At 46.6% G+C, this 27,572-nt stretch overlaps 1 protein-coding gene across 1 annotated transcript in view; it reads left to right on the forward strand.

The window, feature by feature from the left end:
- Positions 1–27,572, forward strand: part of LOC144792887 (dehydrogenase/reductase SDR family member 4-like) — a 171,386-nt gene that overhangs the window by 47,954 nt on the left and 95,860 nt on the right. Inside the window, exons 2-3 of the mRNA XM_078668091.1 lie at positions 1,657–1,834; positions 22,889–22,990. Coding sequence (XP_078524217.1) covers positions 1,657–1,834; positions 22,889–22,990 — 280 coding nt within the window. The remainder of the gene's footprint in view (positions 1–1,656; positions 1,835–22,888; positions 22,991–27,572) is intronic.

The raw sequence follows: 27,572 nt of genomic DNA on the forward strand, positions 1-27,572 counted from the left end.
GGCAACATCAGGGGCTGTGGCGTCTAGGAGGTTCCAGAGTTCGATGGCGTGTCTGTGGACGGAGCGGGTGTTGAGCAGGATGCACTTGAGGTGGGTGTTGCTGGAGTTCGACTTGGCGGGTGCTGGTGCGGGGCTGGTCCGGTTGCAGGAGAACCTGCAAGCGTGGCAGCTGAAAGGTCCGTGGGTGCGTCTTGGAGTGGCTTGATGGCATTCTGGGAGTCGGTCGGTGTTGAGAGCGGTGAGGGTGGCGGCGGAGTACGTCAGGCGGGTCGGTCGGGGTCTTCGTAGGCCAGGGGTCCTGGCACTGGGCGCGGTCCAGGCGCGGACGGGCGCAGACGGGCTTACCGTTGGCGCGCCTTCGGCGCACAATCGGCGCGCCCGCTGCGCGAGACCGCTGCACGTTCGCACGGTCGCCATTTAAGGCGAAGTGCGCGGGTGGGCGGAGCAGCTGGGAGGCGGGAGCGGGGAGGGTTACAGAAGGCAAAAAGGGGCGGGGACAAGCGGCGGTGGCGGGAAGGGAGGGCGGGGGGCGTCGAGGTAGGCGGACAACAAGGAAGGAGGGCAACACGGAAGAAAAATAACAATACAGTACAAAACAGGCACAAATGAACGCAAAAAACAGGGAAAAAACAAGTTTATCCCAGACAAGCACAAATAATCGTCAAAACAAGAAAAACCACTCGCAGCGGCGGCAGCCGGCAAACGAGGCAGCAGCGAGGCAGAGGGCGGCAGGGGGCACACGCAGCAGCTGGTGGCCGTGCGGCGCGGGGGTGTCCCACAAGTGGGTCACACTCACCTGCGTCGCACGGTCGCCATTTAAGGCCAAGTGCGCGGGTGGGCGGAGCAGCTGGGAGGCGGGAGCGGGGAGGGTTACAGAAGGCAAAAAGGGGCGGGGACAAGCGGCGGTGGCGGGAAGGGAGGGCGGGGGGCGTCGAGGTAGGCGGACAACAAGGAAGGAGGGCAACACGGAAGAAAAATAACAATACAGTACAAAACAGGCACAAATGAACGCAAAAAACAGGGAAAAAACAAGTTTATCCCAGACAAGCACAAATAATCGTCAAAACAAGAAAACCACTCGCAGCGGCGGCAGCCGGCAAACGAGGCAGCAGCGAGGCAGAGGGCGGCAGGGGGCACACGCAGCAGCTGGTGGCCGTGCGGCGCGGGGGTGTCCCACAAGTCCCCCAGCTCTTCACTTCTTAAAAACAGGCCTACTTATCTTTTTTGCAGTACATCTCTTCTTCTCCCTATACTTGGAGGATTTAGGGTGGAAGGCTTAATCATACTTTGGGCCTAACATCTCACAGTTAACATCTCCTTGTGTGGGTCTGTTTGCATAGCCACATAGTGAGCAAGGGGTCATCCAAGGTTCAACATGCAGAAAAACTTGGAATAGAAGCACCATGCTAAAACTCCAACTGCAGGGGAGGAAACAGGGAAAATATATCTATTGGAATGCACCACACTCAAACTCAATGTCAGTGTCTCAGACTTTATTCAGACCTGTAACCATGGCCCTTTGGCTATGTTCCATGCTAAAGGAGGATTCCTTCTGCTATAGGTATTGTGGCTACAGGAAAGGCTAAGAGAGAAAGAGTTTCACTTACAAAGCCTGCTCTACTATTAACAGTTTATTAATTTCAAGTTCTCTTGCAGGATTGGGCTTGCCATCGCCCGACGCCTGGCACAACAGGGCGCCCACGTGGTTCTGAGCAGCCGGAAGCAGGAGAACGTGGACAAAGCGGTCAAACAACTTAAATCAGAGAACCTGTCTGTGTCAGGGACCATCTGCAATGTCACAAACGAAGACCACAGGAAGAGCCTTGTGGAACTGGTGAGTGGAAACCTAAAAAAACACTCAATAGAACCCCAGAAGACCCTGAGTGGTTCCTTCTTGTAGAGAGAAGAGAAATTCAGAGTTCTGGGCTAATTCTTGGCATGGTTAATTTCTAAAAGCTTGTGGGCAGAATATCTCTGAAAGATAGTTTTTAGTTTCTATAACATTAATAAATTTGAGAATGAAATCAACCAATTTATAAGAAAAGATCTACAGGCACATGCATCAAGGTAGGATTTTGCGAGTCCTTAATTGCAAATATTAAGGAATCGCAATTAAGGACTCGCAAAATCCTTTGCATGTAGGAATCGCTATAAAAATAGTGATTCCTACATATTCCTTATTTGCGACTCACAAATTGCGTGTCGCAAATAAGGAATGGCTTCCCATTCATTCCTATGGGCCTACAGGTCCATAGGAATGAATGGGAATGGGAATAGGTACTCGCAAGTTGCGCATGCAAAACGACACCCTGTTGCACACCTGAAATTGATCCGTGCACATATGTTGCACACACACATGTGCCAATGGCATGTGTGTGTGTAACCTACAACTTTGAAAAATGCACTTTAGTGCATTTTTCAAAGTTTTCGCTATTTATCATCTGTTACGATTTTGCGGTAAATGGCGGGCCAAAATAGCGTAATCGCTATTTTAAAAGGAATCTTGCATTGCATTTAAGGAATCGCAATTTGCGATTTCTTAAATGCAATCGCGATTTGGGAAATCGCAAAATATTGCGATTTCTTGAATTGCGAGTGGCAAGTTGTTTCATGCATCGCAAAAGCTTTGATGCATGTCCCTGCTAGTCCCTTTAGGGGCAAACAGAAGTCTGAAACCTGTTAGAAAGTATGTGTGTGTCTTACAATGTGTCCGTTAAAGGCGATCCTTCAGTTGCACAATGTGTCACGTCAACCAAAAAACATCATTAGCAGAAAAGGAAGATTAGCAGCTTCTTGACGTTACCCTCACAATGAGGACACTAAGCGGAAGAATGAATACAATATGAGTCTTCATTAAACTGCCCCAATTATACCTGAGTTACATAAATCGGAGACTGCACAGCTGACTTAAAACTGTTAATACTGGAACCTTTTAGAGGAAATGCCTGAACTAATAAATGTCATGTTCAGGTGGTGTAAAGTTTTTTTTTCTTTATTTTAACCTAAAGCACTACTGATGACCCACAAGTGAAGTTAATCCCCTATGGATTTTGTTGCTCCACAACAGGATTTGGTGAACATGTAAATAAAACATCAAGTAACATTTCAAAAATAAATGTACAGCGTGGTAGGCTTCACAATAAAGACTGACACGTATTAAATTGAAAACCATGAATGTTTATTGAAAAATTAAAGGCATTACAGAAAGCAAAATAAATGGCAACGTTTCAGCCAGTTAGTGATTTGTAAAAAAAAAAACATGAAACTCAGAATAAAATGCAATGTATGAAATAGCAGAATAGTGTATAATTCAGCCCAAGAAAATAAGGGCCTGATATTTATGTTGGCGAGAAGAGAACTTGGTTGTGGTGGTGACTGAGGGGCATATTACCAAGCTATAGCGATAATTATCGCTAAGCTTGGTTAGCGGGAATTAAAATATCGCCGCGCTCCGACGATTTTTACCGCTGAGATACCTTGATATTATCAAGGCTTATCTCAAAAGCGGTAAAAATCGTGGGAAATGCATGAATATCGCTGTAAAATCAGCGATATTCATGCATTATCGTGACAATGCTCTTAGCCATGTTATCCACCTTCCATTGGATAACATGGCTAAGAACTGCTCTGGGCAGGTGATAGCTTTTGGAAATAATAAGCGCGATTATTTCCAAAAGTTGGTAATAGGGGATAGCGATGTTAGCGACTGTTTCCAGTCGCTAACATCTTGGCACGCCCACTTTGCATGTCATTAGCGATAATCATCGCTGACATGCAGAGTGGGCCCCTAAATGCCGGCTATCGCCTATTAGCTGTCGCTAACTGGTGTTAGCGTTAGCTAGGTAATAGGGCGATAAAATTATCGCCGCTTTTGCGGGAAAAATTCCTGTTAAAGCGGCACTAATGCCCTTGGTAATATGCCCCTGAGTTCCCTCCACGTCAACATAGTGGTCTGCCCGCCCAATTTAATTTTGGGCCAACCATTAGTTTGGTCATAGTGTAGGCTAGTCTGTGTCCTCTGTGGCCAAACGTCTCCAACCACCCGGGGAGAAAGGGATATCAGAGAAATGGCTACATGTCTGCTTGCCCAATATAGATGAGCGGACAGGTAGGTATTTTTTTTATTGTTTCTTACCACCAGGCAAAACCTAGCAGTAAGGGGCAGTAAAATAGAAATAATGTTCGTTCCGCTATGGGAGAAGACTCCAATGGCGAGGTGAGCATTATTTTTTGCGACAGGACTGCATACTGTTGACGCAATCCCGTAGCATGGAGTAAAATGCATTGCCTGGATCTGCCATGATGGCTTGTATAAATGCCCGCCTGCTTGGTGGTCATTTACAAATTAGGGGGGCAGCCCCTCCAACTTATCAACAGAGTAGTTTATTCCATCTCCGTGGGGGAATGGCAGGTCATCTACCCTGATTTGAATCAGTGCCTATTTCATAAATCAGTGGCCATATGAAAAGAGTGTTCCCTTTTGAAGATCAGTGGAGAGTAAGCCCAATACCCTATTTGTAAAGCTCATTTGGTGTGAATATACAAAGGTATAGAAGTCCCATCGGATCATGTTAAAGAAAGAACGATACAGTTTAAAATCACATTTAGCAGTACTATCCCACAGATTCATATAATGTAGTTTCTATCCCCTGTGCTCCTGTGACATACACAATAATTAGAACAAATTGGTATACATCTACGTTAAGTTCTCCTGAGAATTACATAGCGGTCCCAATAGGTGAGACCATAGGAAATCATGCACTGTGCTAACACAACATGAAAATAAAGTTTGAGGACAAAGCATCATTTTATATATATGTGAGTGAATGACATTGTTTCAAAACATTGTTTACAAAATTTCAACTGTACACTGAATGAAAGGTGACAAAAGGACAAAGACATGATTTCTGTACAGAAAAGAAGGCGAGAGACAGCAAAAAACATTTTGAAATCAGGACCTGCAGTATCCAATGTTAAGATAAGCACAACTTTTCAACAGAATATCTCATATTCATTATATGTTAATCCTACTGTCTTAATACAAGTATGTGTTTTCATTTGACCAGAGGCTAAGTCGATTTTTCATCTGATGTGGTCAAAACTCAAAATAAGCATTAATATGCATTGCACATGTCAATATGTTTTGCATTAATATGTTGCATTGTGCTGTCTCACAGGTACAGCTGACACTATATGCATATAGACATTCCCTGCATTGACACAGGCACACCTTTAACCAAATACTTACACAGGCACACTGCTCATCATAAACACACATAGGAAACCCTGCACTAAGAGAGCAACAGGACACACCATGCACTTAGAGAAGCAGCACTAACTCTATACTCTATACTCTATACTCTAGACCCCCTTGTCCTGCAATCAAATTGGCAAACGGGTCACCCTGTGTTCACACAGTGACTCCCCTAACCCTGCACACATGCATCACCCACACTCTACACTCACAGTACACAATATTCATTGAAATACTGCATTCAACTACATTAATTAGCCTGCAATCATGCAGCTCAGCCTGTACTCACACATTTACATGGCTCTCCCTACATTCAGACAAACTCACAGCTCAAAGTAAACTCAAAGGTAAAACCCTCACCCTGTACTCAAAACAGGCTCTAAAAAGGCACACTCTGATCCCAACTAATTCAATTATGAAGCTTTATTCGGCACATATAAAATGACCATAAAAGCACAAAGAAAATAACACAAAAACATTATGCACAAATATTACAAATTTCAGATAAGGAAAATACCAAAAAAGATACAGACATAATTCTTAAAAAAGCATGTTTTTCCGTGCGCTAATAGACTGGTTTAAAAAAGTAGCAGTATAAAAACAGATATCGACAGATTTTAAATTAAATAATAAACTCATTGCCTGATTAAATAATAAACTCATCGCCTGATCCCAACTAAAGGATTCCCTACCTGAATTTTACAGACAAATCCAATCTGCTCAAACTGAAGAAACATACTTAATAGCTGCAAATGTTACCTGTAAAATCTGGGAAACATCCTTTACCACGCGGATTTTACTCCGCAGGGCTTTAACAATGCGTCCATTACAACGCAAGACGTAACCACGACTTGCGCTGGAGGGCGCTAGAGGATTAAGAATAGTATATTTATTATTCCAACACCTTCCCTAGTGTTCACGGGGACTGGTGTTAGAATAGTAAATTATAATATTCTCAATCCGCGCCCCCAACGCAAGTCGTGGTAACGACTTGCGTTGTAAGGGACGCGTTGTTAAAGCACGCGTTGTGACGGTTCGCGTCATATCGTCATACATCCGTAAAATCTGTGCACAACATGTGGGATTAAAAAATGCACCTGATAGTGAGAAGGGAAGAATGGCCTCTTGGATAACGTCCTGACTCAATTCAATTTAATTCAATTAATCTTTATTCTGGTACAAGAGTATCCACAAAAGTTCAAACATACACAATAAAAACACATATTATAAGTGCAATAAAACAAATAAATATTTAAAACAATACATAAAAATACACTGTAAAAATCCAAACTAAAACAGCCAAACATGAAATCTGTTGGGTTTGGTCCTGAGCACCATCCTCAGTTTTCTACAATATCACTGCAAATGCAAGACACTTGCGCCCTTCCACTTCAACTGACAGAATGACTATGATGCTGAAAGAGGCTTGGTTGTCTCTGGGAACAGAGAACTTCCCAGTTGCCCACCTGAACACCATAATAGGGGTCCACACATCACCCCAACAAATTGTGTGACTACAAGGCTCCTGCTTGTTCTGCCATGAGGTTATATCTTTCAAAGCTGAACCAGAAGAGCAGACTACCTCACAACAGGCACCCTGTGCTGCCCTGAATCCCCAGATAGAGTGCATTGTGTGCTGTAGCTGATTCTCATGCAATGATGGGATCCCAGGATGCTGGACCTGGAGTGCTGCTGTAAGTGTTTCATAAAAGTGCTCCACATGCAGTATCTATCACTGTTCTTGTCGCCAGGTAGGTAGAATTCTAGTTTCTATATAGCAGTTGTTGAAAGGCAGCAGAGGACTGGCACATGAGCTGCCCGGAGGCGTCTCCAGTCCTGGTACCCAGAGCCTCACTTTCTGTCGCCCACGTAGAACTATTATTGTGGCCCAACTGCCTTGATAGCTCTCAGAAAAGGGTACACAGCCATCTAGTGACAACAACAATAGAGATAGATTTCGGGAGTGGGTGGGGGATGAAGCTTCCCCAAATAAGTAGTATTCGGGTGGCCAGTCTATCCTCCCCTCATCCTGCCTTCTGTTTGCTTCATCTGACCTGAGCACCAGCCACCATCTAAGGGTTAAAGTTTATTGTAGATTTCTCCCAAGTTAATAGGAAAGATCAACTGTCAAGTGACACGTTTATGACATTGTAAAGACGATCGTACACCCACCTTTAAATTCTATTAAAAGAAATTTGCCCTCAGACAATATACAGTTGTTAATGCTTTTAACTAATGACTTAAAAGGACTGATGTGCAGGATCAGGGCAGTGGGAGTCCCAAAGGGCTGGGCCCCTGTATGAATAAACACAACTTTTGCAGAACAAAATCCCAAATCAAAACCATAAAGGTTTATTGAAAACCTAATAATCCTTAAAGAAGGCAAAAAGTAGCTTGTTAGTTAGATTCAAATCGTCATCACAAGTAGATCAGAAATGTAAATTTTGCAAGAGGTAAGACATATGGTCATCTTCCATAAGCAAGTAAATGATCACAATGAAAATAGTAGAGTCTAAATATAAATTAGAAAGAGGACCAACATATAGACTGCCTCTGAGGAAAGATCCAAAAAGTCTATGGATAAAAAAGAAGGCAGTCTAACATGGAGTCTGCCTTCAATAATGAGAGCAAAATGTCTTAGTATAAAGTCAGATAACAATCTGAAATAGAGCCTGTACAGTTTGAAGGGCAGGAAAAGTTGGTCGCACGTCCTAGAAATAACACACTATATAGGTTTCAGACAGTAGAAAACCACATACTTTATGTGGTAAGATTAAGTATCATAGGGCTATATTAACAAGGATTCATAACATGAATCAATAATAAAACAAGAAAGCATTATAACTGAAATACAAACAACCCAAGTAGCATCTACTTTGCAGAGGAAATGAGGAAAAATATTGTCACATTTCAGCAGTGAGTGAAAAGAATACACAGTGCACCTAAAGCATACTTGGGCAGGTGACCTTAAATATGTTACACATACAGTTACTTTCAGCATAGCTTCCTTAGCTTTCTTTCTTTCTTTCTTGAGGAAGATACATTATACATTTCAGCTCAGTAGACAAATAACACCGCACATTTTTTTTCCTCCTATTTCCTGAAAAGGACCAACACTACTTAGGGCCTGATTACAAGTCTGGTGGTTCTGAGGGCCACCAGACTCGTGGTGGTGTGGCAGTGGCAGTCCAGCCACTGCAGCACCGGCGGTCTGACCACCCCATTAAGAGTTGGGTGGTCAGACCTCCCTTGGACCGCCACCAGGGAACCGCCGTTCACTGGAGATGGCATGGTGGTCAGAGGCCGCAATATGCTTGGTGGGAACGCTCTGGTACTGCCAAGCATATTATGAGTTTCCCCTTCTCCAAGGTTTAAATGGCTGTTCCTCCTCCATGTAAACCTTGGATGAGAGGAAACAAAGGCCTCCTCCACTTGTGCAAGCACGGAGGGGGGCATAACTGGTGCCCCCTGTGTGCATGTACAAATGTTCCTGCAAGGCATGGACTTTCTAGTCCATGCTGTGTAGGACCTTGTGAGGCGTTCCCATTGCAGTGCCTTTTTCAAAGGCACCGCAGACTTCAAAAGAGGCAAAACCCTGGGAATGCCACTGCGCCCGTGCACCGGATTACAAATAACTTGTAATCTTGCTGTCTGGCGAGCCCTTAGAAATCTCAACTCAAAAACCTCACTCATGAAAAATAAAAGCAACGCTTTTTGTTCAGTCACTTTAAAAATGGTATCTATGGGAGCAGTCTGATGCCCAGTAATGTCAATTTGCAGGCTTAGTTATGTTAACCTTAACATAGTTAAATAACCATTACTTTTAATTAATAAATGTTATTTCACATTGGTAACCCCTTCCTCCCCTTTGGTGGTCTTCAGCCCAGTTGGGCTTGAGTTAGCATTCACTGGGCAGGTTCCACATGTGGTCTTACACTTGCACTTGATGCATTTGGTGCTGTCCCAGCCCCCACCTCTTTTAGGTTAGGCCCTGGGTGTTCATGGCTGCTGGCATGTAGAGGACATGCTCGCAGATACTATTAACAGGGCAGTCACCCACTGCCTTGTGCAAATGCACTCAGTTTTTTTTATAGCACTGTTGACAACACACATGGAAGAAACCAAGTGTGTCCCACCAACAGGGGTATTTCCAATCAGTTAAAACATTACAACCCTCCCCAGGTCCTGGTTCTCCTGGGTCTTTTAGCCCCTCCATTGTCTTTAGCACCCTTCAGCCCAGTTCAGTATGAGATTCCACTCACTGGGCAGATTTAGCATGCTTTTTTATATTTTGCTTGTCCAGTGCTCTTCCACCCCCTACCCTCTCTGGCCCAGATCACCCCAGCTTTATTCCTCCTGGAGAGGTTCAGAATGTGGGTGGAGTTGCGCTACGTGAAACTCCTCGAAGTGGTAAATAAACTCGGCCGCACTACGTGGATCTCCGCGAGCGGTGAGTTTGATAGAAAAATGCTGTTCGCGGTGATTGCACAGTGCTGGTGCTTGTCCGCACAGTGCGATCATTGTGAATGGCACCATGCACAGGGCAGGCTTACCTTTTCTGCCGCTCGAGTAGATTTTTACTCGAGTGGCAGCTTTCGCAACATGAAAGGGTAGTTTCTCAACGCAAGTGGTCGCGAGCATATGCAACCACTTGGAATGAGACACCTGCCCCCCCCCCCGCGTTGAGAAATCTCGCCGAGAGGTTGATTTTCCTCGCTCATGCTCGCCAACTTGACGTTGTTGAACGTGAGCAAGGAAAAAACTCCGCTCTACTGCATGAAGCAGAGTTTTTGGGAACTCTGCGATCTCCGCGTAACACGGAGTGCGGAAAACTAAGCAAACTCTGCAAGCGGAGCGGAGTTCACCGCCCAGGCCTAGCTCTTGTATGCTCTGCCATGCATCTGGCACCTGCTCTGGATTGCATAGCCCATCGTACACAGCCATGACAGAGATATTGCTCACTCCAGCATAGGTTTCATGAGCTCTGGTTATATAAGTAGCTAGTGAAGTTGTTTTAGAGATTGACCTTCATGTCCATTGTCCAAACTAATTCAAAGACATTCTCAAATAGTGTTTTCACCTGAAGTTATCAGATGCTTTCATTTTTTAGCAGTACAATAACAAGACATTGACAATAATAGCTTACCATATCAGATTTCAATATCAGAGATTATCATCCTAGAATGCTTTCCCAAGCAGAGCAGATTACTTTTATAATTAATGCATCTCCAGTGGAAAATTGTTAACTAAATTGCATATTTGTTTAAATTATGGCCAGATATGATGCAAACCAGATGATTTAAATGGCTAAATAATTCAATTTCTAAATCAGGATTTTAAAAAAAAACACATTGAGGCACCTGCATCATTGAAAATACCGGTCAGAGATAGGCCGATTCGCAGAATCGGCCCCCTTGTGACCGCTTTTTTTAAATTTGGGATGCATCAACCCAATTGCAAAGTCTCAATTTAGGTAATCGCATATTTTTCGATTACCTAAATGCAATACATTATGCACTTCTAAATTGCGATTTTCAATTTAGAATCGCTTATTACCATCAACTTCAACAAAAGTGCATTTTTCAAAGTGTCATGTGGTGCACATACATGCCCTTGGGGCATGTGTGTGCGCCACATGTTCTCAAATGGCAATTTTAGGGGTGCATCAGGGTGACCTTTGGGCCCCCTTGCACCCTTGATATTGCATGTGTAATTTTTGAGTACCTATTTAGTACTCGCAAATTGTGCACACAATTCCCAATCATACCTACTGGCCTCTAGGCCCATAGCAATGAATAGGAAGCTATTCCTTGATTGCGAATCATAAGGAATTATGATTCCTAATTAGCGATTTCTAAAACATTTCTATTAAGGAATCGCAATTTCTTATGTTGATGCATGTGCCCCTTGGTGATTTAGCTTCAGCATAACTTCTATGGACATGAGCTGCCAATCGGTCACATGGCTTGTAACACTTTCTCCGAGTTAAGGCACTGTAGTGAACGTATCCACTTTGGACACTGTTATTTTAGAGTCTACCCCTACAATGTTGAAAGTAGAACTAGAAGCCTGGATTAGAAGTCTCAAAGGTCATCATACTGTTGGCTCATAGTTAGGACTGGTTGAAGATGTGACACCTAACACTAACTTGGCTAATACATGTGCAGCACAGGAGCTGCACAGGCCCTTCTATCTTGTGTCTCTTCACTTCTGAGGTTAAACCATGTACTGTTGAATATCCTTCTGTGTAACTGTGCTTTCAGATTTAGTAGGCAATGATTTAGGGAGGACCTGGCTTGGCAGTTCGGGCTGGACTGCTCCCATGGGGCACAGGGTCAAGACTGATTTGGATATGGCTGGGTTCAAAGTGGAATGGCATGGTGAGCAAAAAAACGATGGATTTAGGCCCAGATCTATGTACTGGGGTGAATGTATGACATTATTCTGCATTCTGTCCATCAACTGTTGTTTATGCAATGATTTAGGTTCTCCATTGCACTTTGAATCCTGTTCTTCTGTGAACGCAATGGTAGGGTCTGTGCCAGCGACAACAGAGCTCATACCAAACACTCCATCTCAAACCTACGATAGTCGGCTTATAAGACACAGTTTTGGTGTTCGTTGTGAGTTATCCCTGATCCCTGTGCTGTGTCCTCACTGCAGCTTAAGTGTGCATTCTGCAAAGCATTGCCACACTGGGAGAGTCAGTAAATGCTTGGGGTGCTGCATTGTTAAATTAGATAGTTTGCATTGTACAACACCGTGTTTGCTGCTAGGTCCACCAACCAGTTCCAGCATATTTGCACAAACTCCCAAGAAGCAAGTTATCTACTTTGTTTAAAGACCAAAAGCAGCTAACTTAGTACAACAACTAAGTTGCAAGAAGAATGTTGTTTGGAGTCTTCAATGGTTTCTGAGAGTCCCTCTTTATGGTAGTGATGTATTACTCTTTATGTTCATTTATTTATGCTAGTGTTGGTTAAGGTATTTAGTCATTTCTTTATTATTGTCTCTTTCTTTATTTCGGTATTACATTGTTGTATTTTAAAATACATTCATTGGAGTACAGGGAAGAAGATGAGCATCGGCAATAAGGATAAGAGGTGGGGAAACATACTAGGAGTCTTAATTAAGATGAAAATGCTTAGTGGAAGAGATGAGTCTTCGGGTGTAACCATAATGTTATAATATCGCTTTCCTGGCAGGGTGCAGAGGTGGAGGGTTCCAGATGGTTCCATTGTTGGTGGAGGGACCTGCCCCCAAGCAGTTTGTTTTGGTGTGGAATTTGAGAGAAAGTGATAGGAAGCTGACCTAAGACTTCTATTTATTCAGTTCTCCCAGTCTCCTGTCTCACCAACAGTTTCACTACAAAAAACAGTTTCAGGTTCTTGCAGGCCAGGTCTAGAGTCTTCTTCTGTTTACCTGCTATTTATAAGCCCTATCTTTATTTCCTATATATATCCATATTGCACATCCCTTATAGTTGTTACTGGCAATGTTTTTACACACATTCAGAGTAGAATTAATCGGCTCTATGAGTGCATAGGACGGTAAAGGAGACCGTGTCCTTCTAGAGGGAATATAGTAGTCCATTAACATTGCGCTTGACCTCATGTATGGACCGATGTGCCTGAATCCCATTTATGGAGTAAACGGGCCTGGGGTGACGTGTGAAAACATGTCCTGTGGTGCATTGTAAGTTGGGGAAATAATTCCCCTTCAAACCTGAGGGCCCCTGTGGGCCAACTAGCCCACCAGGAGCTTCCAGTAAGCGCAACTGCGCTGTGTTGCAGAGAGGTGGTCTAGGCCCTGCCCCTTTTTACACCTCTCTGCAACGCAGCTCTGTGGTGCTTACTGGAGGTACCTAGTGGCTAGTTGGACTCTAAGGACCCTCAGGATTCAAGAAGACTTAATCTCACAAATTAAAATGGCCACAGGGCACGTTTACACAGTGATGAAGGGAGGGGACGGGGTCAGACCTACGTTGCAGAGAGGTGGTCTGAGGCCATGCCCTATTGTACACCTCTTTGCATGCAACTCTGTGGCACTTACTGGACATACCTGGTGGGTTAGTTGGCCCCCAGGGACCCTCAGCATTCAAGGGGACTTTATCCTCCAACTTAAAACGCCCACAGGGCATGTTTGCACACATGTGAACTCAGCCCCCCCTCCCTTCACCAGTGTGCAAACGCTCCCCATGGCGCATTTTAAAAGGTGGTTTTAATCCCCCTGCCCTATTATATACTAAGGGCTTACAGCGGAGGTCATGCTAATCACAGGGTTAACCCAACGCGTGGTGTTCCCTAATGTTTGTTGGTGTTTTCACGGTATTCTAAGTGTCTTTTAGCATACCACTGGCTCTAGGTCTGGTTAGTCAGAGTCAGTTAATACCAGTACCGGTCTGAAAAAGTTGTGGGCACAGGATGATTTTGTAACACGGCCTCTTTCTGCTCCTCTGTTGGTTCTTTCTTCACATGTCTTGCTTCTTCCTGCACTTTTCTTTGTCTTTGAGGACTTCTGTTGCTTCTTTTTGCATTACTTTTGCTTCTTTATGTACGTGTTTTCTTCTTTCTTCACATGTCCTAACACTGACCATGTCATGAGTGATGTAATACGTGACGTCATCAGCAGTGCATTGCGGGGGCGCAAGTTATGGTTAGCTGAACTAACTACAAAGGGAAAATTTCTATGGTTTTGTACGACTAAAATGTCCAGCTAACTATAACGCCCCTGAAACCTATGGTTTTTGCAGTGAATATATATATATACATATATATATATATATAATGTCACATGATGTTAGCATGGATGGACTTGGTGTTATGGTGTTATGCAGTAATCAATCAATCAATCAAAGACATTTATAGAGCGCACTACTCACCCGGAGGGTCTCAAGGCGCTAGGGGGGGGGGGGGGGGCTGCTACTGCTCGAACAGCCAGGTCTTGAGCTTCTTCTTGAAGGCGAGGTGGTCCTGGGTCAGGCGGAGGTGGGTCGGAAGGGAGTTCCAGGTCTTGGCGGCCAGGTAGGAGAAGGACCTTCCTCCTGTTGTCGCTCTTCGGATGCGGGGGACGGCGGCGAGGGCGTGGTTGGTCGATCGGAGGTGGCGTTTGGGAGCGTAGAAGTTGAGGCGGCTGTTGAGGTATCCTGGGCCTTGGTTGTGTAGGGCTTTGTGTGCGTGGGTGAGGAGCCGGAAGGTGATTCTTTTGTTGATCGGGAGCCAGTGCAGGTCTCTCAGGTGTCTGGAGATGTGGCTTCGTCTGGGGACGTCGAGGATGAGTCTCGCCGAGGCGTTCTGGATACGCTGGAGTCTCTTCTGGAGCTTGGCGGTGGTTCCGGCGTAGAGGGCGTTGCCGTAGTCCAGACGGCTGGTGACGAGGGCCTGGGTGACCGTCTTCCTGGTCTCGGTGGGGATCCACCGGAAGATCTTACGTAGCATGCGCAGGATGTTGAAACAGGACGAGGAGACGGCGTTGACTTGTCTGGTCATGGAGAGGGAGGAGTCCAGGATGAAGCCCAGGTTGCGTGCGTGGTCTGTCGGTTTGGGTGCGGTGCCCAGGGCGGGGGGCCACCAGGAGTCGTCCCAGGCGGAGGGCGAGGAGCCCAGGATGAGGACTTCCGTCTTGTCTGAGTTCAGTTTCAGGCGGCTGGTTGTCATCCACTCGGCTACGTCTTTCATCCCTTCTTGAAGGTTGGCTCTGGCGGTGGCAGGGTCGTTGGTGAGGGAGAGAATCAGCTGGGTGTCGTCGGCGTAGGAGATGATGTTGAGGTTGTGTTGGCGTGCGATGGCCGCGAGGGGGTTCATGTAGACGTTGAAGAGGGTGGGGCTCAGCGAGGATCCTTGAGGGACGCCGCAGATGACTCCGGTGGCCTCTGACTTGTACGGTGGTAGACGGACTCTCTGTGTTCTTCCGTCGAGGAAGGAGATGATCCATTCCAGTGCCTTCTCATGGATTCCGACGTTGCTGAAGCGCTGCACTAGGGTGCGGTGGCAGACAGTGTCGAAAGCCGCGGAGAGGTCTAGGAGGATGAGGGCCGCTGTTTCTCCGTTGTCCATCAGGGCTCGGATGTCATCAGTGGCAGCGATGAGGGCGGTCTCGGTGCTGTGGTTGGCTCGGAAGCCAGACTGTGAGGGGTCGAGGGATCCATTCGTCTCGAGGAAGGTGGCCAGCTGTTTGTTGACGATCTTCTCGATGACTTTGGCTGGAAACGGGAGGAGCGAGATGGGGCGGTAATTCTTGAGTTCGGTGGGGTCTGCTGTAGGTTTCTTGAGTAGGGCGCTGAGTTCGGCGTGCTTCCTGCTCTCCGGGAAGGTGGCGGTGTCGAAGGAGGTGCTGATGATGTCCCGCAGGTGGGGTGCGATGACAGCGTCGGCCTTGTTGAAGACGTGGTGAGGGCAGGGGTCGGTTGGAGATCCGGAGTGGATGGAGTTCATCATGCGGACGGTGTCTTCGGTGCTGATCGGAGTCCAGGCGCGGAGGGTGGTGGTGGGGGGCGGTGGTTCGGTCGTGGCGTGCGTCGGTTGAGTGCTGAAGCTGTTGTCTATGTCCGCGATCTTGTTGTGGAAGTAGGAGGCGAGGGAATTGCAGAGGTCTTGCGAAGGGGTGATGTCGTTGTTCCCGGCGTTGGGGTTGGAGAGCTCTTTCACGATGTTGAAGAGTTCCTTGCAGTTGTGTGCGTTGTTGTCCAGCCGGTCCTTGAATGCAGTTTTCTTGGTGTCGCGGATCAGTTGGTGGTGCTTCCGGGTGGCAAGCTTGAGGGTGTTCATGTTGTCCGGAGTTGGTTCCCTTCTCCAGTCTTTCTCGAGGGCTCGGCAGTTCTTCTTGGAGCTCATGAGTTCGTCGGTGAACCATGGGGCCTTCTTGCTTCCGGGTCTGTTGGGCGGGGTCCTCAGTGGGGCGAGTTCGTCCGCGCAGTTGCTGATCCACTTCGTGAGGTTGTCGGCGGCCTGGCTGGGGTTCGCTGAGCTGGCGGGAGGGTGCTGGCTCAGGGAAGCGGCGAGCTGGTCGGCTGTGATCTTGTTCCAGCTTCTTCGAGCAACCTGTTGCTGGTGGTGGTGGACCGTCGTTCTTCTGAAGGTGAAGTGGACGCAGCTGTGGTCCGTCCAGTGGAGTCCTGTGGTGTGGCTGAAGGTGATGTCTTTGCTGGATGAGAAGACGGCGTCGAGTGTGTGTCCGGCGAGGTGGGTGGGGGTGGACACCAGCTGCTTGAGACCGAGGTTGGCGAGGTTGTCGAGCAGGGTGATGGTGTTGCGGTCGTTGTTGTTCTCCAGGTGGTAGTTGATGTCCCTCAGGAGGATGTAGTCGGTGGAGGGGAGGGCGTGCGGGCTGATGAAGTCGGCGATGTCCTCGCTGAATTGTGTGCGTGGTCCCGGGGGTCAGTAGATCAGGGTGCCTCTGAGGGTGGTTTTGGGGTCCGTGTGGATCTGGAAGTGCAGGTGTTCGGCGGTTGTCAGGGTGTCGTCGGTGTTGGTCTTGATGCGGATGGTGTCCCTGTAGATGATGGCGAGGCCTCCTCCAGTCTGGTTGTCGCGGTCTCTTCGGGTGATCTTGTAACCCTCTGGGATGGCGATGGCGATGTCGGGCGCTGAGGAGTCGTTCATCCAGGTTTCCGTGAGGAAGGCGACGTCAGGGGCTGTGGTGTCGAGCAGGTTCCAGAGCTCGACGGCGTGTCTGTGGACGGAGCGGGTGTTGAGCAGGATGCACTTCAGGTGGGTGGTGCTGGTGTTCGGCTTGGTGGGTGCTGGTGTGGCGTGGGTCCGGTTGCAGGTGAACTTGCAGGAGTGGCAGCTGAAGGATCCGTGGGTGCGTCTCGGTGTGGCTCGGTAGCAGCCCGGGGTTCGGCCGGTGTTGAGTGCGTTGAGTTCGGTGGCGTCGTAGGTCCGGCGGGTCGGCTTCCGTCGGTGGGGGCCAAGGGTCCTGGCACTGGGCGCGGTCCAGGCGCGGACGGGCGCAGACGGGCTTACCTTTGGCGCTCAATCGGTGCTCCCGCTGCGTGCGTCCGCTGCGCGGTGGCTCCGGGGGCGTCATAAGAAGGGAGCCGGTAGGGAGGGTCTGCGGGGAGGCGGGAGCGGGCCGATCAATCGGCTGGCGGGGGGCAGGGCTGCGGGCTGGCAGCGGCGGGAAAACGGGAGGCCGAGGCTCGGAGGGCGGCCCTGCGGCGACTGGGGCAGCGTCAGCGGCGAGGATCAGGTGCAGCGGGCAGCAGGTAGGCAGGTAGGCAGAGGGGGCGACCAGGCCAGAGGCGCAGTGTTCGCTCCCTAGGAAGGGTCTGGGTGCCCTTAAGAAGGGAGCCGGTAGGGAGGGTCTGCGGGGAGGCGGGAGCGGGCCGACCAATCGGCTGGCGGGGGGGCGGGGTCGCGGGCTGGCAGCGGCGGGAAAACGGGAGGCCGAGGCTCGGAGGGCGGCCCTGCGGCGACTGGGGCAGCGTCAGCGGCGAGGATCAGGAGCAGCGGGCAGCAGGTAGGCAGGTAGGCAGAGGGGGCGGCCAGGCCAGAGGCGCAGTGGTCGCTCCCTAGGAAGGGTCTGGGTCCCCTTAAGAAGGGAGCCGGTAGGGAGGGTCTGCGGGGAGGCGGGAGCGGGCCGACCAATCGGCTGGCGGGGGGGCGGGGTCGCGGGCTGGCAGCGGCGGGAAAACGGGAGGCCGAGGCTCGGAGGGCGGCCCTGCGGCGACTGGGGCAGCGTCAGCGGCGAGGATCAGGTGCAGCGGGCAGCAGGTAGGCAGGTAGGCAGAGGGGGCGGCCAGGCCAGAGGCACAGTGGTCGCTCCCTAGGAAGGGTCTGGGTCCCCTTAAGAAGGGAGCCGGTAGGGAGGGTCTGCGGGGAGGCGGGAGCGGGCCGACCAATCGGCTGGCGGGGGGGCGGGGCCGCGGGCTGGCAGCGGCGGGAAAACGGGAGGCCGAGACTCGGAGGGCAGCCCTGCGGCGACTGGGGCAGCGTCAGCGGCGAGGATCAGGTGCAGCGGGCAGCAGGTAGGCATGTAGGCAGAGGAGGCGACCAGGCCAGAGGCGCAGACGGCTGTACACAAAGGTCTCCTGCCACTTTGTAGAACTGGGATGTGGAAGTGTGGGTGGACGAAGACATTTTCTTAAGCAAAAAGCTGTGGGGTCTGCGGCAGACACCAGAGACAGCACTGAGTTGAGACACAGATGTTTCTGGAGCTGTCTTAAAAACATGCCCAACAGCTTCTAAAAGTTCCCAAAACACAGAATGACTCTGAAATCTTTTAAAATTGATGGCCAAAAACAATTCCACTGGTTGGGCAGCTTCACCTTATTTATACTTAATTTGCATGCCACAGGATGCACCCACTCGTAACTCCTTAGAGGGCTGTTAATAAAAATAGTATATTGTGTAAGGCAAAAAAGCACATTGGCCCACAAGACCATGGTACTGAATCTGGCTACTTTACCCCTGGCTGTGACGTGTTTTGGCATAGTGATATGACATACTGAGAAAGGAACCAATGGAACTGTTAGGCAGTAGAAAGGTAAAGAGCTAACTCGGGAAAACAAAAAGAAAAGAAAAGAAGGAAACAGGCGTATATAATAATTGAGTTGCAAAAACCAATCTATTCAAAGTGCACTTTACATCCACCTCTCCTGCTTTATAATGAGAAGTTCTTCACATATGGACTATTTACTCTACAGTGAAGATTGACATTACACGTAATAAAAAGGAGGGAACTAGTAGAATTGGAATGGTCCAGTGTACGTTCTCCCATATGATTATTAAAAATAAACAAAGGGTGTACTGTTCCAGAATAACAACTCCTTGCCACCGATTTGTGGAGGAGAAGAAGAGGTCACCCAAAGTGATTGTTTCTTAGGAAGAAGTGCCCTCAACCACTCTTAGGTAGCAAGCTTCATCATTGGGCCTTCTCCTCATCGGGCTGGCGCTGCAAGGCCAGATGAGCCCCTCCAGAGATCTTTTGTAGGAAAATGTCGTAAGAGTGTAAAGTATTCCCTGGTTTGTGATTGGTGATGGACTGGAAAGAACGTGAGCTAAAAGTGACTATGGATTAGTGGTGGGCGGGTAACTCCGCTCCGCGGGTGGAGTTTGCAGGGTTTTGCTACTCTGTGCTACAATTGGAGCGTGGAGCTTGGCAAAAACTCTGTTTATTGCCACGTGGCAGAGTTTACTGGCGCTCACCCCTATTAACATGGTTGCGTGGAAAAGCAGATATGTGCATTTTCACATATGCTTCTATAGACTTTCGAAGGCAGACCAAATTTTGGTCATCTCTTTGTCACCAAACTTCTATGCCCGCCTAAGCCCCTTCTCAATGCCATGTTTGCTGTGCCCAAAAGAACCCCGTTCTTCCCTGGGGGAAGCACAAGGAACAGCCAGGCCATACTGTGGTGTGGATAGCAGGCACCATGAGTCTTTCACGTACCCTGTGGCCACACTCCTGAGGATGCAGGACAACAACCAGCTGGAGCTGATGTGCATCTATGGGGAGGTGCTGCCAGGCAGGCGTAAGCGGAGCAGCCTGGGGTGTAAGTGGGGCAGCTCAGGGCCCTTCAGACATGGAAAAACAAACAACCAGCACAACAAGCCAAAGTGAGCACGTAGGAGGCAGTGCAGAGCGCAGGTGATTGCAGCAGGGAAGGCAGTAACAGAAAAGGTTACTGCATCTGGAGCAGTGCAGAGCCCGTGTGATCACAACAGGGAGGGCAGTAACAGCCAAGGTGAGCGCACTTTACAAAAATCACGAATTCAAAGTTGGTTAAGTGATGCATCTGTGAACAGTCCTTTGCGTGAAGAGAAAATATTGTTTTACAACATAGCATATTGAAGCTTTTTCCCTTCATTAGGCGAGTGGCTTTGCATAGGCTGTTACTGAAAGATATGTTAATTGCATTCAATTTCAGAGCAAGGTAAAGAGTGCTGCAGATGCTATGTTCCTCATTCGGGATCTCTTCAGTCAAGCCAGGTGTATTCACTAAATGGTTGGGCCACAAAACTGACGATAAAAAAAATACAACCCAAAAAAGTAGGTTATCTTTATATTCACATCACTTATTTTCATGCGATCACCCTTAAAAGGTATTTTGCTTGATTGAAATCAGGAAGCATAGCGGGCATTAAAAGGGGTGGAGACTCCGAAATTTTGGTACCCTTCTTTGTTGCCGAATTCCAGTGTTTTTGGTGTCTGCAGCCTACAGGTGTTTTCATAACACTAAAAAAAAGTATGATGTAGAGGCCTTGAAGAAACTACCAAGAGGTAACGTGTCCCTAAAGAAAATGCACTGCGCAGGACACTGACAATACACAAATTGCTTCTCATAGGTCAGGCCGTGCACATTTCTTGATGGTGTCGTACTTGCCCCTGTTTTTCACCCACACAAGGAACTGTACATGCATGAATTTAAAGTGGCCGGCGCGATCCTGAGCGCCCACAAAGGAAGGGGTTAATCAATAAGGCTGCGACTACAGAAGGTGAAGCAAAACATGACAGTCCTTTTAATTAGGGGTGGCCAAGCAATGCTCCGCCAGCTCGTGGAACTCCACGGAATTCGACTGAGTTTTTCGGTAACTTCAAAGAATTCCACGGAGTGAAACTCCACGAGCTATGCTCAGACCTACTATAGATACGGATGCTGTCATTTTACTCTGAACGGTGGGACCTATGTCAATCATTATAAGAATCATCTATACCGCCCCATAGGATTGTGCCACTTTTACATATTTTTGAGATAAATATGTACAGTACACAAGGTCTCTTGTTGGTATGTATACCCATACAGGCCCTCCTATATAATCAGTATTACCGGAGCTGTTGCACCCATGAAATTCCAAGGGGCCCATGCCTGAATCTAGGAGGGTAGGAACCCTGCTCTGAGTGGCTGGTAACAGTGGACATGCATGATCTGACACACCTCACACCATCTCTGTGTTGTGTAGGCATGAATTTGGCATGTTAAGCTCACAGCCTGTTTGTTCCACCAATGTGTGCATGTGGACATGTTCTGTGAATTCACATTAGGAAGTTCGCATTATCAATGTATTATGATGAGTTTATTTTTTACAGATCACCTAACTTGGTCAAATTCATACACCCCGATGTAAGTGTGAGAGTTTACAAATATACACTTTAATGAGACCACTATTACTCTCTTAGTCAGAATTAGGCTTTTTCAGTTAAGGTCCTGACGAAATGCCATTTGATCCTTTTCGACTTCTTAGGGCATGAAACATGTCGACCAAGATTTTCTGTAGTGACGACAATCCCACATAAAGGTCTTCCTAACTATTTACCTGAAGTTCAGGGATTCGACGCACAGTCTTACACTTAGAGAACATCAGGCCATTAATCCTGACAGACTTCCACCTCCTGCTTTTAACCTTAACGTAGGTCCCACTGCTCAGAGTGAAATGACATCATCCGTACACATAGTCAATTTTAGCTCACATTCCTTCCAGTCCTTCACTTATCACAAACCAGGAAACACTTGGGGGCATATTAGAAGTCCATGTTCTGGTGTGAACATGGGCTTCTATTGGAATTCTCCAGGGCATATTATCAAGCCCATTATCGCCACTTTAGTGGCAGTTTTCTGCTGCTAAACCGGCGATAATTTTAGCGCTGTCCTTGATAAAATCCCCTTGATACTCTTGCAGCATTTTTCTACAAAAGATATCTGGCAAAGAGCCCTCTTGCGGGGCACGTTGGGCATTGCAGTGTTTGCCCAACGATGACGCATGCCACCTAAGTGTGGGTGAGGGCACCTGCTTGTAAGAAGCAATCGCTTTGGGTGACCTCTTCCTCTCCTCCCTAAATCTGTAGCGAGGAGTTGTTATTCTGGAGCAGTGTATCCTTTGTTTATTGTTGATTGACATTACACTCCTCTGAGAATAGAACCTGCATACCTCGACATATGTGTTCTTGTAAGACTTAACTGTACAGGTCTTTGACTATAGATTGTTGATGTATCTCTGAAAATTGTTGTGTACCCCTTTATTCTCATTCCCTTTTGAATAGATTGGTTTACACAACCCAATCATTAACTACACCAGTTTCCTTCTTTTATTGTTTTCTTTGATTATTAGTTATAACAATATGTTTAATTTTGTTTTTTTGTCACTCATCATTAAGTCAACATACAATTCATTTACAGCAGCAGTTCTTTGAAAGATTCCCTTGTTAGCTCTTTACCTTTCTATAACCCACACCCAAGCTCACAAGGGGTTATTGGGTTGCCCATTTTTATGTATCTGGTGGGCAGTATCAATTACACAAAAGCACACAGACTGAAAACTTCTTGATATCAATATATTATAAAGTTCCTTTGGTAAAATCATAAGTTTTTGTCTAAGGTCAGACCAAGAAATGTATTACTGGTATTATATGTGTGGAAAAATATCTTGAGCGCATTCTTGATTAAATGTGTCAATTGTAAATTCTAAATTTCAGCCTAACCATTAGCAATGTAAATGAGTTTAATTGAGAACTGAGTTGCAAAATGTATGTTAGGTGGAGATTCTGAAAAATTGGGATGGGTCTTGCCCCCCTGGTCCTATGTTGTGTCTATAAAAAATGTCTGTAGTAAAGCCCTGAATATGCAAAAAACATAATGCATAATGAAATGTGACAGATTTATTCTCTTCTAAATTTCTGAATCTGTTTTTGGATAAGGCTTTAGAGAAACATGGCAGAATTGACTATCTATTCTCGAACGCAGCCAAGGGTGTCGAATTCAAGAACATTTTTGACACCACGGAAGAAGAGTGGAATGAGGTCAGACACATAGATTTAAAAGGATTCTCATTTTGAGCGTCTCAGTTTTGTTCAGTGTGTTAAATGCAGTTCAGACGATTCACCTGTCATTCATGCTTTTGTAAGTTCTTTCTGTGCTAGTAATTTGTATGATTCTGAGCAGGATGAATGATGTGTGTGATAACCAGTTGCATCAAAGACCATTATCTCAATTCAAATACATCACTTACAGGTGAATACATTAAAAGATTAGATAACATTGCTTTTAATGATGAAGTGATGAGGTGGAAAGTGGTGATCAGGTTTGTGGTTATTGGTGTAATAGAAATAACCAACAATTAAACAATTCCCTACTATGGTAATCAAACTCAAACTTTAAAGGAGTCTCCTGTTGTGTACTGGAGACACTAGGCTGCCAACTTCTTGAAGATGCTAATTTCGCCTCAAGTGGTTCTAGTGTTCTAGTGATCAAAGGGGCCTCTGATATGCCAGCTATGGAGTACCACAATTACCTCCACCTAAAGAGGCAGTTCAAAAGTGAATTGTATTCCTAGGAGGCTTAACAATATACTTCATACACAATTATATGCAAAAATACAGCTATGGTTAAATTGTCCTAAAGACCTGGATGTAAGCTCACAAAATGTATATCATGAACCAACACTGGTCCTTGTTCTATTTACTAATCGAAAGTTACAATCTAAAAACATTTTAGATGGAAAGAACACAATGTGAAAAATACTACAGATTGCACTATTTATCCAAAAAAGAATGCAACTTCTCTTTAGGTTTCCAGATGAATTACAAGATATTAACATTACTACACATCTGGCTACATTCAATTTGACTGGGCCCCATCTGCCAAAATTAACTTGTATGAGCAGACAACAGCCTGTCCTGATTAGCCTATACAAGTACATGGATGCTTCCACATCTCCTGCATAACCTACCAGACTCCCACACTGACTACAAGCATCAGAAGTTAGACGAAAAGAAGGCATTGGACGTTGCAATTTACACAATTTCAAAGCCTCATCGCTCTGAGTGAGAGTCGATTCGGGAGACTCAAACCACAGCAGAGAGCAAAAAAGAGTATAAAAAACATGGGGCCTCATTTATGAGGCCTTGCGTCAGTTTTGCGCCTCTGATGCGTCACTTTTTGAGACGCATAGGCAGCGCAAAACATGCCTCCTGTTGCGCACTATTTACAAAGTCACGCATCTAAGCAGATGTGTCACTTTCTAATCCCCTGCGCTACATTAAACCAGCGTCGGGTATAATGTATGCAGGGGGGCATTCCCCCGCAAAAGCCTTGTAGAAGTGACGCAGTGAAATCTATGAGATTTCACTGCGTCACTTCTAGGACGCCGTTGCGTCAAAATCTTGCGCCTGCCTCACAGCAGGCGTAAGACTGACGCAGGACCTTTCACATGGGGCTTGCCCCATGTGAAAGGACGCATCGCTGGAGTTGCATCACTTTTGTGACACACTCCAGCAATGCGTCACTTTTGCTCTTACAGATACGTCAGAAATACTGATGTATCTGTAACTCCTCGCGATGTGATGCGTCATACATTAAATATGGCGCTTCAGGTATGTCGCAAGGAGTGCGCACTGAGTAGTGAAGCATCGCTGCTCTTGTTAATGAGGCCCAGGGTTTTTTCACAGGTAGAACCATAAATTCCTACAAAGAGCTTTTCAGAACAGGGAAGGCTTTCAGTTCACCCAGATGTTATCACTCAGCCACGTGCCTCAGTGCCTTAATGCCAATCTTGTGGAAAGGGCACTGTATAAAACCGTTAAATTAATAAATGAATTGCCATGCCACTTCTGAGAAACACCAGGTAATCAGCAGAGAATATTGCTTCCTACCCTCCCAACAACTCAAATACAGAACCAACCAAGGACATAAAGGCCAACTGATTGCCTCTGAAACCAGTAGGAATATGAAGGTCTTTAGAGTCCCCGGCATTGCACAACAGCACTCCTGGGAAATGTCGTCATGAGCTTACCTTCAACCTCTACCCGTTGTGCCAGCGTCCTGCCTGGCATCAATTCCTGGCCTATTCTCAGACTGGTGGAAGGCGTGGCTCTTAGAGTGCAAGACAGGCCAGAAGAAGGCTGGTGGGCCACTACTCTCAGCCTTTAAACGTCTCTCACAGCAGTCAGCATCATTGTCTTTGTGTTTAACATGCCCTGTAATTGATGTAAAGGGCTCCGATACCAACCGGTCAGGTCGGCGCTATATAAAACTCCGCAAATAAAAATAAATAAAAAAATAAAAAATAAAACATTCCACACGCTCACTCTTCTCCCATGCACTTACTCTTCTCCCTGAGGTGAGCATGATTGAGAGATACCTTTAGCATTTCCATGTTATTCGCCTTATTTCTCCCGGAATCCACTAGTGAGGATTTCTGCGATATTATCCTACACAATGCAACATAGCTGCCATCTCTTTAGTTTGCACTCGGTGTTCCGCTGAAAGCTCTAGGATTTTCCTTAGTTCTATTATCTAGTTGTTCAATTTAGTCGATTTTTCAGTTATTCCTGTCTTTTCCTTTTTTTTACAGAGTTTGCCATTCCCTTTAACTTCTTGTCGTTCTCTCGGAGCCTTGCCGCAATAAAGGATATTTCTTGCCTCTGGGCCTTTCCTCCATTTGGGGCTCCTTTTGGAAAGCACTGTCTGCTTAGATACTTTCAAGTGTCAGTGGCATTGTGGCTACTGGAAGGGGCCCTTACCTCTGGCTTCCTGATCGACCCTCAGTCATAGGTCTCTTGCTAGATGACCTTCCACTGATAGATCTACAGAATACATTGCCCAGCTGTAATCCATGGGCCTGAGACAATGGACCAGCTCAAGTGTTGGGTCAGGCAGCGAAGATTGATCCAGCTCAAGCCTTGGTCCAGAGAGCTGAACAACAGCACCAGGATCTTTAACACCTGTGCGATGAGAACTTAGTCCTACGTTAAGCTCTTGCTGCTAGCATTTCTGAAGTTCCCCATGTTTTCTCACCCACTCCATGTTTTTCCGGAGACACAAACAAGTTGAAGGGATTTTTGGGTTCCTTGATGGTCTTTTTTGCCTTCTGTCCTGCACAATTTTCTCAATAGGGAGGCTACAGTAGGATACCAAATAAGTGCCTTATCTGGCCCTTTAGCAGTCACAGATGTTATTTGCCTTTAATAACTGCTCTATTTTGCCAGCAAAGCTATCACCATTTTTCAGCAGCTAGTGGATTAGACTAGGGGTAGGCAGAACACTTCGAGTTGTACTCCGAGGAATTCCGTGGAGATGCATAAAAACTCAGTGGAATTCCACGGAGCTCTGCCCAACCCTAGAAAATACCCAAGTGAGCTGTTGTTGCACTTCAAATAGCATACATTTGCATAATTGATCCCTTCATCATCCGCCCATTTAATTTTTGGCAAACAGGCACTGCGAAAAACAGAATAAATGGCATATGTTGTGTGTGTCGCGACCTTACTGCCACTTTTAAACAGATAACAGACACCGCACAATTCCAGAATCATGGAAAGGCTCTCTAATAGCGCCAATTCACAAGAAAGGCAACGTAAAGGACCCCAAAAATTACAGACTCGTACCCTTAATTGATAATGAGGCCAAATATTATGCTGGCCTTCTTCTAGAGGAGCTCTCGGAATGGTCGAATGAAAACGCGGTAATCCCCATCACTCAGACAGGAGTCCGTAAACAAATGGGAACAACATCAAACATTCTGGCTCTATCACTCCTTATTGATGCCATTAAGACAGCCAATCTGCCCCTGTACATATGTTTTATTGACTTAACTTCAGCGTTTGACAACATCAACAGAAACTTACTATGGTCGAAGCTGGAAGAAAGGAAAATTCCACCTGGGTTACTAACACAGCTGATTTCACTACACACGGATACATGGGTCCAAGTCAAGCTGGGACCAGGAGACCACCTGTCAAGGAAAATACGGACAACAAAGGACCTTAAACAAGGGTGTGTGTTAGCGCCGACATTATTTAACATCTTTATGTCCGACCTTGCACAGCAGCTGGACGAAATTAACTCTCATGCCCCAAGTTTAGGTGGTCTTACCCTCTCTAAACTAATGTACGCTGACGACATTGTGCTAATCAGCAGAACACCGATAGGGCTACAACATCTAATCAGCACAACTTTCAATTATACAACAGTGAATAGCCTAAGCATCAACTTCTCAAAAACAAAAATAATGAGGATAAACGCTAAGGCATCATCAGCAAGGTTCTGCTGGCACATGGGAGGGCTCACACTGGAAACAGTGGAGGAATACAAGTACCTGGGCGTAATTGTGGACAGAAAGGGCTTATTTCAACAACAAAAAGAAGCAATAAAACAGAGGTAAACCAGCATGGCGAATGCACTAAGGAGCCTCAAAATGAAAACAGTCGGCCGCAGCTTCACCCCCCCTGCTTCAAGTGATTCATGCAAAATTAACTCCGGCCATAACTCATGGAAGGAAATGCCTCCGAGGGGGGGATGCTCACCTACTGAATAGCACAATAGCAAAAGCCATGAGAATGATTTTCAGTCTGCCCAACTACACCTCGCAGGCACAAATAAGGC

This window comes from Lissotriton helveticus, chromosome 11 (genome assembly GCF_964261635.1).
Source record: "Lissotriton helveticus chromosome 11, aLisHel1.1, whole genome shotgun sequence".
In the NCBI taxonomy this organism is placed as follows: Eukaryota; Metazoa; Chordata; class Amphibia; order Caudata; family Salamandridae; genus Lissotriton; species Lissotriton helveticus.